At 34.1% G+C, this 16,134-nt stretch overlaps 3 protein-coding genes and 1 non-coding gene across 4 annotated transcripts; 1 reads left to right on the top strand and 3 right to left on the bottom strand.

The window, feature by feature from the left end:
• Positions 1-659: 659 nt before the first annotated feature.
• On the bottom strand, positions 660-3,988 carry LOC111455501 (NEDD8-conjugating enzyme Ubc12-like). The gene is made up of 6 exons (XM_023097219.1): positions 3,786-3,988; positions 2,663-2,776; positions 1,957-2,065; positions 1,530-1,608; positions 1,334-1,450; positions 660-1,088 (listed from the first exon to the last, which is right to left on the bottom strand). The coding sequence occupies exons 2-6, from the start codon at positions 2,769-2,771 to the stop codon at positions 951-953; spliced, it is 552 nt and encodes a 183-aa protein (XP_022952987.1). The 5' UTR covers positions 2,772-2,776; positions 3,786-3,988; the 3' UTR covers positions 660-950.
• Positions 3,989-6,764: 2,776 nt separating this feature from the next.
• On the top strand, positions 6,765-9,589 carry LOC111455496 (adenylate isopentenyltransferase 5, chloroplastic-like). Its single transcript, XM_023097213.1, has 2 exons — positions 6,765-6,890; positions 8,332-9,589. The coding sequence occupies exon 2, from the start codon at positions 8,349-8,351 to the stop codon at positions 9,258-9,260; it is 912 nt and encodes a 303-aa protein (XP_022952981.1). The 5' UTR covers positions 6,765-6,890; positions 8,332-8,348; the 3' UTR covers positions 9,261-9,589.
• A 680-nt stretch (positions 9,590-10,269) lies between these two features.
• On the bottom strand, positions 10,270-10,341 carry TRNAM-CAU. The gene has a single exon. It is a non-coding gene; the product is annotated as a tRNA-Met (tRNA).
• A 1,281-nt stretch (positions 10,342-11,622) lies between these two features.
• LOC111455494 (4-hydroxy-3-methylbut-2-enyl diphosphate reductase, chloroplastic) lies at positions 11,623-15,462 on the bottom strand. Its single transcript, XM_023097211.1, has 10 exons — positions 15,089-15,462; positions 14,636-14,832; positions 13,554-13,733; positions 13,279-13,410; positions 13,101-13,175; positions 12,911-13,016; positions 12,737-12,831; positions 12,315-12,500; positions 12,087-12,173; positions 11,623-11,992 (listed from the first exon to the last, which is right to left on the bottom strand). The coding sequence occupies exons 1-10, from the start codon at positions 15,369-15,371 to the stop codon at positions 11,927-11,929; spliced, it is 1,407 nt and encodes a 468-aa protein (XP_022952979.1). The 5' UTR covers positions 15,372-15,462; the 3' UTR covers positions 11,623-11,926.
• Between the last annotated feature and the right edge of the window lie 672 nt (positions 15,463-16,134).

Here is a 16,134-nt window from a genome sequence, read left to right on the forward strand (position 1 = left end):
TTCTTGTTGGGATTTCTGATTCATCTCTGCTCTCTTCTCCTTCGCCCATTTTCCGGTCTCCGGCGCTCTGTTTGGTCGGAAAAAAGAACGCACCCCAAGGCTCTCAAGACTTCAACTGTTCCACATGACTCAAATTTCCAAGGATACGACATCGAGAAGAAGCGAGTACGAACTACTTTCGGTTGCTTCACATCGATCTCAATACATCAATCATAAGTCTCAACGTCTTCATTGTTTCTTCACTCCCATGACAACGGCTGCCTGCCACCATGGGAGCTAAAAGGGTCGAAAAGTCGGTCAATGAAGGAATGTCGACAACCGCTCCATCGCGCTTCTTTGCTGCCATTTTTTCGATCCAGGTGAGAGATTTCACCTCTTCTTGGCACAGAAGATCTTGCAGGCTCAATGTTTGTTTCTGTTAAGTTTGAACCTAATAGGCAGTTTAGTTCATATGCTTCCTCCTCTATCTTTTCTTACTTTCATTACTACTTTTACCACAGCTCAAAGTTGAAATTTGATCATATCATGCTAAATTAAAAGGCATTGTATCATTAAAATGTGACACTAACAAAGGTTTTACGAACTCGAGATATATAAGGAATTAAATCATTATGATTCAACAATTCAGTAAATTTACATTCATAATAAAGAAAAGAAGGGAGGCTCCAAAAACATACCTTATACTTTCAACTGATAGAAAAAGAGCAATCTGTCTTTTCAAGATAAATTAGAGGAAATACATACACAGAGATAAGTGTTTCAGTTTCCAGTCCAACTTCCATGGAAACCAATACTGCAAACACACAACAAAGTTCACAAAGGATTTCGTGTTGCGTCGGTGATCAGACAGTACTCAACACATTAGACATTACCTTACCAGAGAAGTTCGAAGACCTCGTCGAGCCCATGTTTGGAATGATGTATCTGGTGCTTTACAATTCACGTAGAGTCTACATGCAACGCGTGAAGTATGTCTGTCCCACATATCCCCCAGCCATTGCTCTTCTCACGTTGGATTCGAACGTCTTCGGGTTATCCCTTAAAACAGCTGCAGCATCGTGGTTGAGGGGGTCTTCATGATTTGGTTGCTGCAAGAATAGAAAATATAAAATGTGATTAAAAGAACCCCACTGAGATTCTAACTCTATTCAGTTCCTTAAATTTATGCGCCTATTTCCATTTTGATTTCTTAAAAGCATTTGGAATTTTTTATTTTGGGTCCTAAACTTCACATAAAGAACCATTCCAGTCGTATGAGTGTGATTAAATGTTAACACAGATAAATGTTAGAATGTTTGAAGAGTAAGTTCGACATCGGTACAATCGTAAATACCGTGAAAAGATGAAATAATCCGTATATGATAGTGTTGATATTCAGAACGGGCTTCCAGTCCTCTCTTAAAATGTTGAGACAAACATTTCCTTCCAAGTCAATATTAGGATGATACACCTGCAAGTCAAATGTGTTCAGCTACTTCCAAAATATTAAAAAGAAAACACAAATTAATCAACAAGATCAGCATCGTTACCTTTGTCTTGCACTTAACTTTTGGTGGCTCGTGAGGGTACACAGGGGAAACTTGGAAAGAGAAGAGAAACGTGCCGCCTCTGTTAACATGAAATCATATTAAGTTCATAACCGAGGAACAGCTACTGGGTGGGGGGAGGAACAGACATCTTAACCAAGAAATGGTGATTAAAACATGAAGAAAAGCAGTGTTTCAATACACAGCATATATACAGTTGAACCAAGTCCAATGCAAAGTGCCATTGAAGCTTGATTGATAAAAATGATATGACATCCATGCATATATCTTCAGCTCCTAATATTTCAAGTGATAAGACGCATCATGCACATCTGAGATTCGGGAATTGTGACGTGAACACGTGCATTTCATCTTGAGAAGAACATATTGCAACTAAACTGAAAAACAATGCCTACAAGAGACTACTTACAGATAATATCCTTCATCAGGCTGAATAGTGACCTCAAAGTTCATCAAGTCATCCTTGCCATTAGGAAACGATATACAACACGTTTTTGGTAGGTTCAATTCACTGATATCTACAATTAAAAATCAAATAATACCTTGAACTCCAGGTATGAGACCAAACGAAACGAGTATATAGCCATATTACACCACAGTGAATAGAAAAATTAACTGATGTTCATATCATATTTATATCAACTTGCATAGCTCAGCAAATCAAGCAAAACACAAGAAGATAAAAACTTCTTGCGCTCAAAGCCACACAGATTATAAAAGCTATTCTAGTTGGCATTGATACATAAACTACTGAACTAAAATTAGTTACAACAATTTCTAGTGTGCGCCAAGAGTAAGCTAGGAACACACCAGAACTTCAACTTCATCACGTCACAATAGCTAATTCCAGACTGATAAGTGACTTAACAATAAAGTTCCAGCAGAAAAAGGAATGCAATATCATATCTGAAATCTAAAAAATCCATAACACTAAACTGATCTGAACCTTAGTTAAGACAATGGATGCTAATAAATACAACAAACCAAATGGGTTTTCGTAAAAAGCTCTAGAAAAAGAACGAGTACGATCGACAATCTTCAAACCACAGAATCATGGCTTCAAGTTCATCAGTTCTTCATCAAAGATGTAAATGAAAATGAAGTAAAATGGTTACCTTTTTGAAGACGCAATTCTCCTGCACTTTGCTTCTTGCCAGGAGGTTTTCCATTGGCATTCCGTGCAATCTCTCTCTGCTTTTCCTTCACTTTAAAAAGCTTAATCATTGTTCCTGAAGAGTACCGTAAAAATAGAACATCAAATTCGCAGCACTGCCAGATCAAAGTATTGCAAAAAGATTGTTTTTTTCGAAATGTAGAACAAACGAATGACTAATCCCAATCAAATTATAACAACAAAGATGACGAAACGTTTGTCCTTGGAAACAGAGCTCTTTTATCGCGGAATTAGACCCTCGGAACCACATATTGGATTACTCCAGTGCAGCACGAAGCCCCTCATTGCGATTTCAGAGCAGTAAATTTAAATAGCAAAGACAGTACAGGCTTAATGCCATTAAAGTCAACTGTGCCATATAACAACACCACGAATGAAATAAAATCAAATCATAACACAGCAGATGATGAAAACGTATCTCCTGCTGCAATTTCAAACACTGTAAATTGAAATAGCGAAGACTTCACACCATGGATGAAGCAAAATCTGTATTCCTAAATAAATGAGAATATTACACTAACAATTGCTATAATAATATCCAATGGAACCCCAAACTTCCTTGGAAAAGTTTACTCGCATTTTCTAGCCACATGAATTCCCAATACATCGTTTACATAATCATCCAACCAAGAATCAACTGGATCACAATATATAGCTGATACGATAGTAAATACTAGATATCCAGCTCCATATGCCAGCAAACGTAGGAACCAAAAGGTAGAACTAAAGATTTTTTTGAAAAAAACTCGTTTATAACTTTCCAATCGGCAAATAGACAACGCAAAAGACTCACCGGATCAAAAAAACAATTAAAACAAACAGCACGATAATCCATAAAACATCAAATAAAAAACCGTAGCAATTAGGATCTCATCAAAACGCGGCAACACCTATGATTCAAGCCGTAATCAAGATTAGATTCATTCGACAAGCATAAAAACGAACACAAAATCAATGAAGCTTGAATCCTGGATCAATCAATCAATCAATCAAGCTTAAGAAAACAAAGAGGACGCGATCGCAGCAGAAAGAATCAAAAGGACAGATTGGAGATGGAGACTTGCCTGGATTTGAAGGAGTTGCAAACGAATTCTTGAGAGGATGAAGGTGAAGATGAAGCTCCGGAAGAAAGCGAGAGAGAAAGAAAGAGGGAGGAGCGATGGATGGTTGGTTGGATGGTTCAGAACTCTCTCTTCTTTCTCTCTGTCGTACGTTCCGCAGGGCCAAATTCGGATCCCTTCGCTTTCGAGCTTCGACTGCGGACCGGCGTCATCCACATCAAAGACTCACTCCACCTTCATTCCTACAAACCAATCAAACTCCGCCACGTAGGCACTGTGAGTGACAGCTCGGTCGACTTACTGACCCACTGTACCGTTTCTGTGAAGGAGGGACCACAGAAACGGAAACTATCTCCTGCTTCCCGGCATCTTTGTGATTTTACACCCGCATCATTATTGTTATTTCATTATATATTTCTTTTTTCATAGGAATTTACGATATTTAAATTACAAGAAATTAAAAATAATAATAATAATAAAATTTTAATTTTTTTAACATTTTTTTAGATTTATTAGATAAAAAAGATTAAACTTTTAGGTTTAATTAGAAATAAACTAAATTAATTTTTTTAAAAAAATAATATGTCTAAAATTTATTAGACACAACATTGAACGCTCTCCAATCAATATGACATTATTAAAGTTATTTTATTAATACAAAGTTGAAAATTAGATAAGATAATTGGAGCGTTAAAATAATATTAAAATAATTTTATTTTTATATATATGGCAAGAAATTATTTAATTTTAAGTATGATGTACTTGCCTTGTATGAGAAATATTTATTTTTATTTTATAAATTATATATAATTATTAATTTTTTTATGACAAATAAGGAAGGAAAACGTCTTAATTATTAATTTTACGTATACCAAGAAGGATAAGTATACATAGTTGACCTCATAACAAAAATTAATAAAATAGTTTAATTCCAATATTAAAAAAATAATTATTATATTACTAATTTTAAAACTAAAATAAATAAATAAAAATTAAGAAAAAAAAATGATTTGACATGTTGTTTAAGTTTAGACATCTATTCTCGCTTTAATTATAATGAGAATTTAAATTTTAAAAAATTAATATATATAATTTGATCGTTGTCGAAAGCTAAATTAATTTTTAATTAAAATATAACTTTAAATCGACACGACGTCGTTTGGATCAAATGAGGATGAAGATGAAAAAAAGGTACGATTGTATGTTATTTTTTCTCTAACTAAATAAAATATTAAAATTTTCGGCAAACTTTTTGTTAATTCCTAATAATTTGATTAATATAAATAGAAATTATGAGAAATTATGATAACTAAATATGATTAAAATTAGAGGACGGTTTTTTAATTGATGTAAAGAGTGAACTATCGTTCGATAACTAAGTTGACATAAATCATTGTTTTCGTTATAGCGCATGCAAATTTTATCCTTATACCAATTTGAGAAATTAATTAGAATTGTAACGACTTCGTTACTGTTCTTGTAGTCGGAGGAAATGACGGTAAATTGGATTGAGCAAAAGTAGGATTGATTTCAATGCAACTGAGCCATTAGAAGAAGAAGATTATGTCTTGGCTTAACCTTAGCCCTCTCGAGCTGCCCCTAACCTAGGGTATTTATGTTCAGCTCGGTTCGGTTCTACTATTAACCTAGTTCACGAGGGAAACATGAACTTCCTATACATGCGTTGTTGTAACTCGAAGAGAGGTAACAACACTCTCCTACTCTAAGCTCTTCCCTATTGGATTTTTCTCTCCCTCTGACTCGGGTATCAAAGTGTGTGTGACAAGTATCACATTGGCATGCATTTTTCTTGTTTTGATGTCCATGTCCTTCTTCCAAACAAATTTGTTGTTGTCGTCATATCAAAGTTAGGATCGTTATCGGCTAAGAACTTGTGATTGAACACCACCTCAGTCTCGGTCTCATCCCTAAGAGGGGTGATCGAGGAAAAATTAGAAGAGAGCTCGAGAGGCGGGTAACCAAAATGAACTGCACTTTAACTAAATTTTTTGGAAATACAGGACAAGTAGAACCCACCGACAAAGTCGGAGTGTGCTACTTGCACAATCCCAACAAAAGAAAAGCTCGATTGGTCGAGAATATGAGAAAAAAAAAACTAATTTTAATGCTAAAAAACAAAAGGACAAGTTGTCCAAGCGTTTGCACGCAACAAAGCTAACTAAATAGAAGATCTGAAATCGATGATACATACTGTGTCGAGAAGTCCCAATTAGGGTCGAGGCAAGACCAAAACTTCGGGAAAAAAAAAGGGTAAGGATACAATCGCAACAGATTCGTTTAAGTATTACCGAGAAACACCAAAAACAAGTCTGGGTCGGGGCCACGTATAAGGCAAAAAAAAAAAAATCCATAACTAAATACGACACATGCAAGGAGATGTCTAGAAAGCAAAAATAGCAAAAGGGTTTTATCTCGAGATTACATGATGCAAATCACTCTCATTTACCCTAATGAAACGTGTCGTGCATGCTCCCAGCCCTAGATATCCATATTTAGCAAGGATCAGTTCACATATCAACACAATCCTTAAAAGGAACGAAAAGAACTCTAGACTGATACAACAACGATAACTATACGTCACTTTATTTATTTATAAAGATGCAATGAGATAAATATATTAAAATATATCATTTAAATTTTGGAAATAAAGATAAGGTTTAATATTATAGGGTAAAACAAAATATATGAAACACGTGTCAAATTTGCTATGTTGCCATATATATATATTATTATTATTTTTCAAGAAATTAAATGTTTTTAGCACAAAATGTTGAATTAAGGTGAATTAGGAGAGAAAAACAATGGTTTTTTAAATATATTTGTCAAGTAATTCAGATTTTTTTAAAATCGAATGTGGATTATAATTTTATAACAAAAAATAATAATTATAAATAAATAAAATTGCTATTTAAAGTGGAATGGTATAGGTGAGTTCTTCGTCAACTTCTATTCCCTAAAAGATCTCTTTTTTCAGGTTTCTCTCTCTCTTCTTTGCTTCTCGTGTTATTTTGAATATTCCTTGTCGGGTTTGGATCGTGATTCTGCACGAGCTTACTTGCGTAAATCGTTGATCATAAGTTGATCTCGGTAAAAAATCATTCTAAACAGCTTTCAACGAGATTCGGTTTCTATGCTTTTAATATCTGAGTTGAATAGTTTACTTTAACTTATTTTTTTTTTTCGATTTTCTTTGATGGGTCTCCACCGTGATCCCGCACGAGCTTACTTCATCTCCCTCTTCTGTACTATATTCAAAAACTTGCTTGTTTCTCGTGTTTTTTCAATATTCTTTCATGGGTCTCGGTCGTGATCCCACACAAGCTTACTTGCTCGAATTGTTGCTTATGGGCATGTCCAGAAGGATCGAGACACGAGCTTTCCTTGCATTTCCTTGCATTTCCTTGCATTTGTTCACATGATCTCTCAATTCTCCAACTATTACAAAGTTCACAGTATCATAACATCTTTATCGCCTATCTTCCTTTTTCGTTTTTTTTTTTTCCTTATTATCCTAAGATTTTAAATTTCCTTCCTAATTTGCATCAGTTCGCTAAAATTATTTAGATTTAAAAAATTTACACGGCATGCCGTTAATCTTACGTACGAAATTGAACCACCAACCGTTAAAATAATAGAAATGATAACTCATATCTTATTATATTTAATGTTATTTGGAAATAATTTTTGGCAAAGCAATTTATGACGTCATAGAATTTGACTTTCGTTATATTTTTGTTGGTATTCATATTTTTTCTTTTTTCATTCATGCACGTGTTTGATTTCTGTTACATGCATGCATGAACATTAATGCCACTAACTTTTGTTATTAAATCTTTCCATAAATAATAATATTCAAAACTATTTTATCACATAAAAAAATATATATATCTTCCTTTTTTTTTTTTAATTATAATACTATTTTTTAAAAATATTTTTGAAATTTGAAAAATAATACTCCTAAACTTTAATATTTTTTTATTAATAATATTAAAAAACTTCAAAAATATCTTTAATATTTTTTTATTTTAAAAAATTTTAAGGATATTTTTAAAATTTATTTTTAAAAAAAATTGAGTATTAATACAAATTTGAAAATTTAATCGTTTTTTTAAAAAAAAAATGGAATTCTAGAATGTTTTTTTTAGATAAATATAAATTTTAGAAATATTTTATTAATTTAACTTTGTTATTAGTTTTTTAAAGAATAATTAGAAGGAAAAAAAACATATTTCACATTATATATATATATATATTAAGGTGCTTCCTTTATATTATATGGTTGTATGTATTATTTAATTATTTATCATATGTCTTATTTTTTTAATATAATATGAAAAATAAACATTAGATTTTTTCAAACAGTTTTGTAAATTTAAAATAATTTGTTTAAAAAATAACACATTTACTTTTTTTTTTCTCTTAATTTTTAACCTATTGGTTCAATTATAAAATATTTTAATTTATGTTCGATTTGATTAATTTTCTCTCTCTTTTTTTTTTTTTGGAATGTGGCATTTTTGTTATTTAGTTAACATTTAAGGGCAAATGAACAAGATGAACCACAGCGTTGAGTATCTGAGCAACAAAAAGCACAAAGTGATTTTCGTTATGGGCTGCACTGCTACTGGAAAATCAAAACTCTCTGTCGATTTGGCCAATTTCTTCCCGTCGGAGATCATCAACTCCGACAAGATTCAGTTCTATGAAGGCCTCGACATCATCACCAACAAGATCGTTGAATCCGATCGCCGCGGCGTCCCTCACCATCTCCTTGGCGTAATCCAGGATCCGGACGCCGACTTGACGGCCGCAGAGTTCTGCCGTCTCGTCGAAGATTCAATCGCTGAGATTATTGGACGCGGACGAATTCCTATCATCGTTGGAGGATCGAACAACTACATTGAGGCGCTGGTTGAGAATCCGATTGCGGATTTCCGTTCGCGATTCGACTGTTGCTTTGTCTGGACTGATGTTGCTCTGCCAGTTCTGAACAGGTACATTTCGAAGCGAGTGGATCAGATGGTGGAGGCAGGGCTAGTGGAAGAGGTTCGAGAGATGTACGTTCCTAATGCCGACTACAGCCGCGGAATCCGCCGCGCAATCGGCGCTCCAGAGATGGATAGTTACTTCAAATCAGAGAAAAATGACGATAGTTTGCTGAAATCTGCGATTCAAGAAATTAAGGATAACACCTGTACTCTCGCGCTCCGTCAACGCGGAAAAATTCACCGCCTCCGAGACGAGCTAGGTTGGGGAATCCACCGGATCGACGCGACGGCGGTGTTCGAAAACAGCGGAGAAGACACGGCGGATGTCTGGATGAATACGGTTCTGAAACCGAGCTTGGAGATTGTCGGCAAATTCCTCAACAAAGAGCACAAGGATTATCGGATCGAAACAATGACCAAAAACGGATTCACCACTAATAGCAGTTACGGAGAACTGAAAGCAAAGTAGAATCACGGCTGCAACGCGATCGGATTTGGCCTATTGCTCACATTCGCAGCTTTAGGTCTGATCACAAACTGGATTTGTCATTTAAATTCGATTCTAAAGGCCACCACAGCTTTCGTAGATGAAAGAAAATAAAGATCAACTGTTCGAAGATAATCTGTTCCAAAGGTAAGCATTACACCTATATATCTCTATATATAATCGTAGTCGTACTCGTCCGAAACTTGTTGTCTGTGGCATGTATAATCATGTTATTTCAATCTTAGTTGCTATAAACTATCACTGTATCGTTTACACATCTGATAAATCTATTATAATACTTTTCCTAGATCGTTCCAAATATTTTTCAAAATTTTCTTTTAGGCTCATTCGAAATCTAATCAAAATGCATCATGCAATGAATTATCTAAAAGTTTCATATACAATTTTTCTATATCTTTACATCATTTTTTTCATTTTGACGAAAATAAATATTTTTTTTACTGAATTCAGTCTCACTTAAAAACTTTTTTAGTATATTTATAAAGATAAGAAACTTTCTATTTGTGTAATAATAAATATTTTTTACGGTGTTAATTGGATCAATTTATTTAAGTTAGTGGTGTATTTTATTTTTTTCTGATTCAACTAATTAATTTATTAATCGAAAAACATTAATCATTTTTTTATGTTATCAAATTTTATCTTTATAAATAGATTAATTTCTATTTGGTTTATTACGGTAATATAATTTAAAATTTTTAATAGTTTATAGTAAAAAAAATAAAATGTATATTATAGTTGTTGATATGCATAATTAAATTAACAAATTATTCAAACTAATTTTACGGAAACGACAACAAAGCAAATAATTGTGTTTTAATATTATTTTAAATTAATATTAATTAAAATAATAATATAAATAGCTGCCGGCGGAAAAAATGAAAAAATTCCGTATATTGGTGGGCCCGCTAGTAAATTTCAGTAACTTAAAAAGAGAATAGAAAAGGGACGAAAAAATTACGGGAGTTTTTATCAGAGCCAGGTTTCGATCCTGGGACCTGTGGGTTATGGGCCCACCACGCTTCCGCTGCGCCACTCTGATTTCTTGATCTTAAATTCAACATGTCTTTTAATTTTATAAATATTTAATAACTAAAAAGAACCAAAAACATTTTAAGAACCTTATGCCTTTACAAAATAATAATAATAATAATAGAATTTATGTTTTTTTTTTAATTGATTTAAACCGGTCGAAGATTAACTATAAGAATACCTTGAATAATCTAGAACCAAGTTTAAAACGTTAAAATGAGTTGAAACATCTTTACCAATTGAGTTGTATTCATGGTACTGTTTGCGTCACGTAACACTTTATTGTATACTCTTTATAATTATCTATTACTTTTCTTGTACAATTAGACTCAACGTCGCGTGAGTGGAAAACATGTCATATCTTTAATATGACAATGTCTCGTAATAACATAAATATCTCCGAAATTTAATAGAATTGTACAAACCAAAATACAAACGTTGGAAATATAAGAACAATATTAATATTAGACCCGAATTATAGACAACAAAAGCTTTTAAAATTAGGTTAAATTGGCTTAAGTTCTATAGTAACAAACTACTTGAATTTGGCCCATTAATAATTGCTAAAAACTGTTGCACAAGGACTAAAACAAGAAGTGAGATTTAAAGCAAACATCTCAACTTTGTCATTTTTTTTTCTTTCTTTCGTTCATTGAGGAGGTTCTATCCCGTGGAAACGCTCTTTAATGGAACTTTAGCTTTAGTTGGTCGTGACCAAGAAACCAATGGTTTCGCTTGGTGGGTCGAAAATGCCTGACTTATCAATTTATCCAATAAACTACTAGAGCTCATGTAGTCCATGCCGCATTAACCGTAGGACCGGAGCAATGAACCTATTCGAAATAGCTCATTTCGTACCTGAGAAGTCCATGTATGAACAAGGATTAATTTTACTTCCCCACCTAACTATTCTAGGTTGGGGCGTAGATCCTAGTGGGGAAGTTATAGACACCTTTCCGTACTTCATGTTTGGAGTACTTCACTTAATTTTCTCCACAGGATCATGCACTTCTGGGACCCGAGACCCTTGAAAAATCTTTTCCATTCTTCAGTTATGTGTAGAAAGATAGAAATAAAGTACGGTACGTTCAACTAAATTAAATTATTAAATATACTCCTTAAAGTTGGAAATATTATTATTATTATTATTATCCTCGTTTCATAAATGTTTCAAAACTACTACCTTTGAAGTAGGCACCTGCACGTGGCCATCACACGACTAAAGGACTACAGAACGACTACAGAACAGAAAGATCTCTTCCAAAGGATAAACCAACAGCTATGGTCGTTCTGCAACAATGGAGGATTTGATTCTCAACAATCCAAAACCATTTTTATGAAACCCCCTTTACTTCACTTAGATATCTATGTTGTTACAAAACATGTACGATTCGACGACGTTGAAGGTCGACATACTCGTTGAACTACTTGTGATACATTTCTGTGGATAGGACCTTTACTACTGCCCAACAAAACTATTTTGATACAAGAAGCTATATGATTGATAAAGGGAATGTACCATCTTTCAGTTACACATTTAGAACCATATAACTCTCTGTCTCTAACAAGTTCATTTGAACTACTAACCTATAAATTTATGCAAACTGCAATGCTTGTTCGCGCTTAATGTCGAAGACTTTGGTAAGAACATCTTCGACTACCTGTTTGCAAAAGCATACCGACGTGAATTGGTTTAAAATTTGTTGCAGACGACAATTCGTAACAGCACGTGTGTAAGTCGAAGAGAAGACTAACCTTATCAGGGGTTGACGCCCCGGATGTGACACCGATCGTGATAGGACCCTTGGGTAGCCAGTTCTCCTTTTCAACTAACTCCCCATGCTAATATGAGTTTGTAAGGATGAAGAAATAATAAGTAATCAGAGAAAGAAAAGGTAGGCTTTAAATTGAAAAACGACCCCAAAAACCGTTAGCAAATTGAATCTGAACGGGACTCGAGACTAAATCTGTACGTTCACTTACATTCAGTTTGTAAGCTATTCTGTTTCCTGGGCCTATTCTCTGCTCACTATCAATCCAATAAGAGGGAATGCCTCGCTCCTCAGCTATCTCTTGAAGATGAGAAGTATTACTGGAATTCCATCCACCAACAACTAACATGAGATCCACTTTTCCCTCTACAAGCTTGTACATCGCATCTTGACGTTCCTGATAGAAGAGAACGGGTTCGAGACACATATAAGTGACAACTAAAAGTATGCAAGATCAGCATACACTGATTTGCAACTCGTCAATATGATCTTGGCAGGAGCTGTTAATGAGGGTTTCAAAGCCTCTGTTGACGCATAAACTTGCCATTCAAGCAGTAGAGAGTAGAATATTAAACCACAATTTGCTCCCTAAAACCTACATGCTAGACATCGTAGAAAATCTTGGAGACTTACTTGAGTAGCATCGCATATTGTATTGAAACTGAGGAAATGCTCGTTGACATTTTCGACTCCGTGCTTGCGCATCATAGTTCTTTCAACTAGTTTACCTGATAAAAGTAAAATGTAAATAAACATGCTTGTGATTTCAAGGAGAAGCGATGAATGGCGTTTCAGCGGATTATTTACCGATCTCTTCTGTTTCTCCCTTGAGCATTGTGGTTTGGTTTGCAATCCCAACCTTTAATAGGTCAGTATCTGGGTCAAACCCTTGTGAGACTGCATTTTTGAATTTCTGCGGACCAGGAATTAGTACAACCATTAAAGCTGTGAATGATGTCAATATATAATGGTTCATAAAGTATTGACAAAACCATACCTTCATAAACTCTTCTTTGGTTGAGCTCGATCCATCAAGTTCGCCTCCAAGAATGTAGTCACACACATATGTTGCCTGAATAAAGGCAAAAGTTCATACGAAAAATATGCATTATTCCTCACCCGACGAAGTACAAAATCGCCCAGATCAACAAAAAAGAAAAATGAAATGGACATACCTCTGCCATGTTCTTGACAATTATATATTTTCCTGCAAAGGATGCTGTTGCTACAGTTTCTTCATGAGAATATTTACCATGAATAATTGAAGTAAACTCCCCTTTCTTGTGCTTTTCCACGACGTTCCAAACCTTCAAATGTTATGCAGACAACATCCATAAATTGAGAGAGAATTTTTGGCAGAAGCAAAACCATAATATTAATTGCAGTTAGCATTATTGTCGGTATATCAGAACGTACAGCAAGGAGAGAAAAGCAAATTCTGCAACGATACCTTTGAAACCCATGGGCAAGTTGTATCAACGATTTGCACCTTTTTTTCACTCAATGTCAACATCTCATCCACGCCAGCTCCGAATGCAGGCAAAATCACAACATCACCCTTGCCAACCACTTCAAACTGTTTCTTTCCATCCTCAAGTGGAATGTTTTGGACTTCCATCTCCTCTAAGCGCTACATATAGAATTCAAAAATATTTATGCTATTTCTTCCCTTCGTGCAACGAGGAACTTAAGAATTATGCGAAAAGATGGCATGAAATTCAACAATCAATTAAGTTTATAAACTTTTGAATACCAGTCATACTTCAGGATGTTCTTTGGTATGGAAAAGACAGCAAGGAAATCAAAAGTTTTAAGTGTTTCAAAGTTCTAGGAAAAGAACAGCAAGTAGTAAAGATAAAATTGAAAATCTAAAAATAGTCCAAGCATTGGTGCAAGACTTTTACTGCGCCCGAACACAGGAAGAAGGTCAACAAATCTATCCTACCCGACACACGTGGGATATGGATGGAAAAATCATTCGAATTTAGAGAAAAAGAATTAAAAAGGTAAAATATAGAATTCACAAAAGTTAGGGGTGAAAACTGCATTAATGTTCCTAAAGACTGGAAGGCTTAAAGTCTTCATTCCTCATAGACATGCACCAGACAGAACACCACACGCAAAGGACCCGGACAACAACTGGAATACTATCTTGCAAAATTTTCAGATCACAGTTCAGATTGAACAAGAATACATAGTTGGGAATGGAACAAAAAAATTCAAAAACAAAAACAGATGGCGTTTTCTTGGGGATAAGCGATCAAAGCACGCTTATCAGCAATAACATAGTAATGGAAATTTTGAACTTCCTCCACAAATAAGAAGCATGATTCATTCAGATAGATAGGCAGAGATCCCAGAAAGGGATAAAAGAATCACATCTGATTGAAAGAAGAACACATGCTAGAAACTCGAGATTGGACAATAAAATCTTAGACAAACAGAACACCAGAAGCATCATCAAATTTACCAGAGTATGATCCATTTCTAAATTTAAATCGTCGAAAGAAACCGCAGTAAATCAATCAGTACCTTGTTAACAGTTGGGTTGTGAATAATTTCATTGGTTAACCATAATTTCTCATCAGGAAATTGCTTTCTCGCTTCATAAGCAATCTGGACTGCTCGCTCAACTCCCCAACAAAATCCATATGCTTCCGCCAATTTAACAGTAACATCTCCCCACGTATACTCAAATCCATTTTCTTTCAGAGTCTTGATGATATCACCTGCAATTCGAACATAGAATTAGTTTTCAGCAAAATAAGTTGAAAATTCAAGTGAAGTCTTCTCTCTTTTTGACTTTTTCTTTTTTAATTTAGTTTATGGCCTCGAGAAGCCAAATCTGAAGACCAAAATCCTCCAGGAGCAGGTAATAGAATATTCTCTAGTTTTCCCATAAAAATCGAACATGCAAAGGAATTTCGTAAACAATTTTCCTAATTCCATAAGAAATCCAACAAAATCAAGACGATCGAGGCTCACTCGTATACTCGCTATTCATAAGCGCCAGAGTCTCGTCCTTGTGACCAAACCCTCTGCGGTTGTAATTCTCACTCTTCGACAAGTTCCTCCGGAACACCTTGGCATCAAAATTGGAATCCACAGCCACCGACGACGAAGAAGAAGAAGCAGAAGCAGAAGAATCGCCGTCGCATCTCACCGACAGAGGCTTCCTACACCGAACCGATCGAACTCCGGGGAAACTCTCCGGCAAGGCCGCATCTGTACGAGTGGCAAGACGGTAAAGCTGCATAGAGAAAGCCATGGCAGAGAACAATCTCAGAGATCACTTTCCAGTCGCAAGCTCAGACAAATGCCCCCCCTTCTTCTTCCTCCTCCATTTATCTCAATTCAACCATGCCCTCCATTTGTCTTCTTCTTCTTCCTTTTTTTTTTTTTTTTTTTTTTTTTTAATAAATTAAATTAAATTCATAAATTTAAATTGGAAATTATTATTTTCAATATTATCTCTTTTTTATTTTTTTTTTATTTTCTCATAATTAATTCATTGTGTTTATTTAGCATTTAAATTTTTTTAAAAATGTAACAAATAATATCAGCAAGACTGTTCAATAACTTAAATTTTAAAAATATAAAATTAAAAAATAGTTATTAAATAAAATTAAATTATTACCCATTTGAAAATATATATATATGGCAAATAGAAAGAAATAAAATGATTGAAATTAAGTTTATTCTATTTTAGTTTATTTAATTTAACTTTTATATTTTTAATAAATTTTAATTTAATCTATATTAGCATTTTCTTGAAAATATATTTATATAAATATTTTTTTAATTAAAATTAAATTAAATTTAATTCTTATTAATATTAATTTTGGCTTTTAGTTGCAGAATCATTGGAGCAAAGTAGAGGATTAAAAGTGAAATTACGAAAACAGCCCTGATTCATGTACAGCTGGCTTTCTTAACGCCGTTACTTACTTACCATTTTCGGTCTATGATTTTTTCCACGCTGTTCTCTGTTTTTTTTTTTTTTTTTTTTAATTTTTTTTTTTTTTTTTTTT

Source organism: Cucurbita moschata, unplaced genomic scaffold, assembly GCF_002738365.1.
Source record: "Cucurbita moschata cultivar Rifu unplaced genomic scaffold, Cmos_1.0 Cmo_Scf00017, whole genome shotgun sequence".
Taxonomy (NCBI): Eukaryota; Viridiplantae; Streptophyta; class Magnoliopsida; order Cucurbitales; family Cucurbitaceae; genus Cucurbita; species Cucurbita moschata.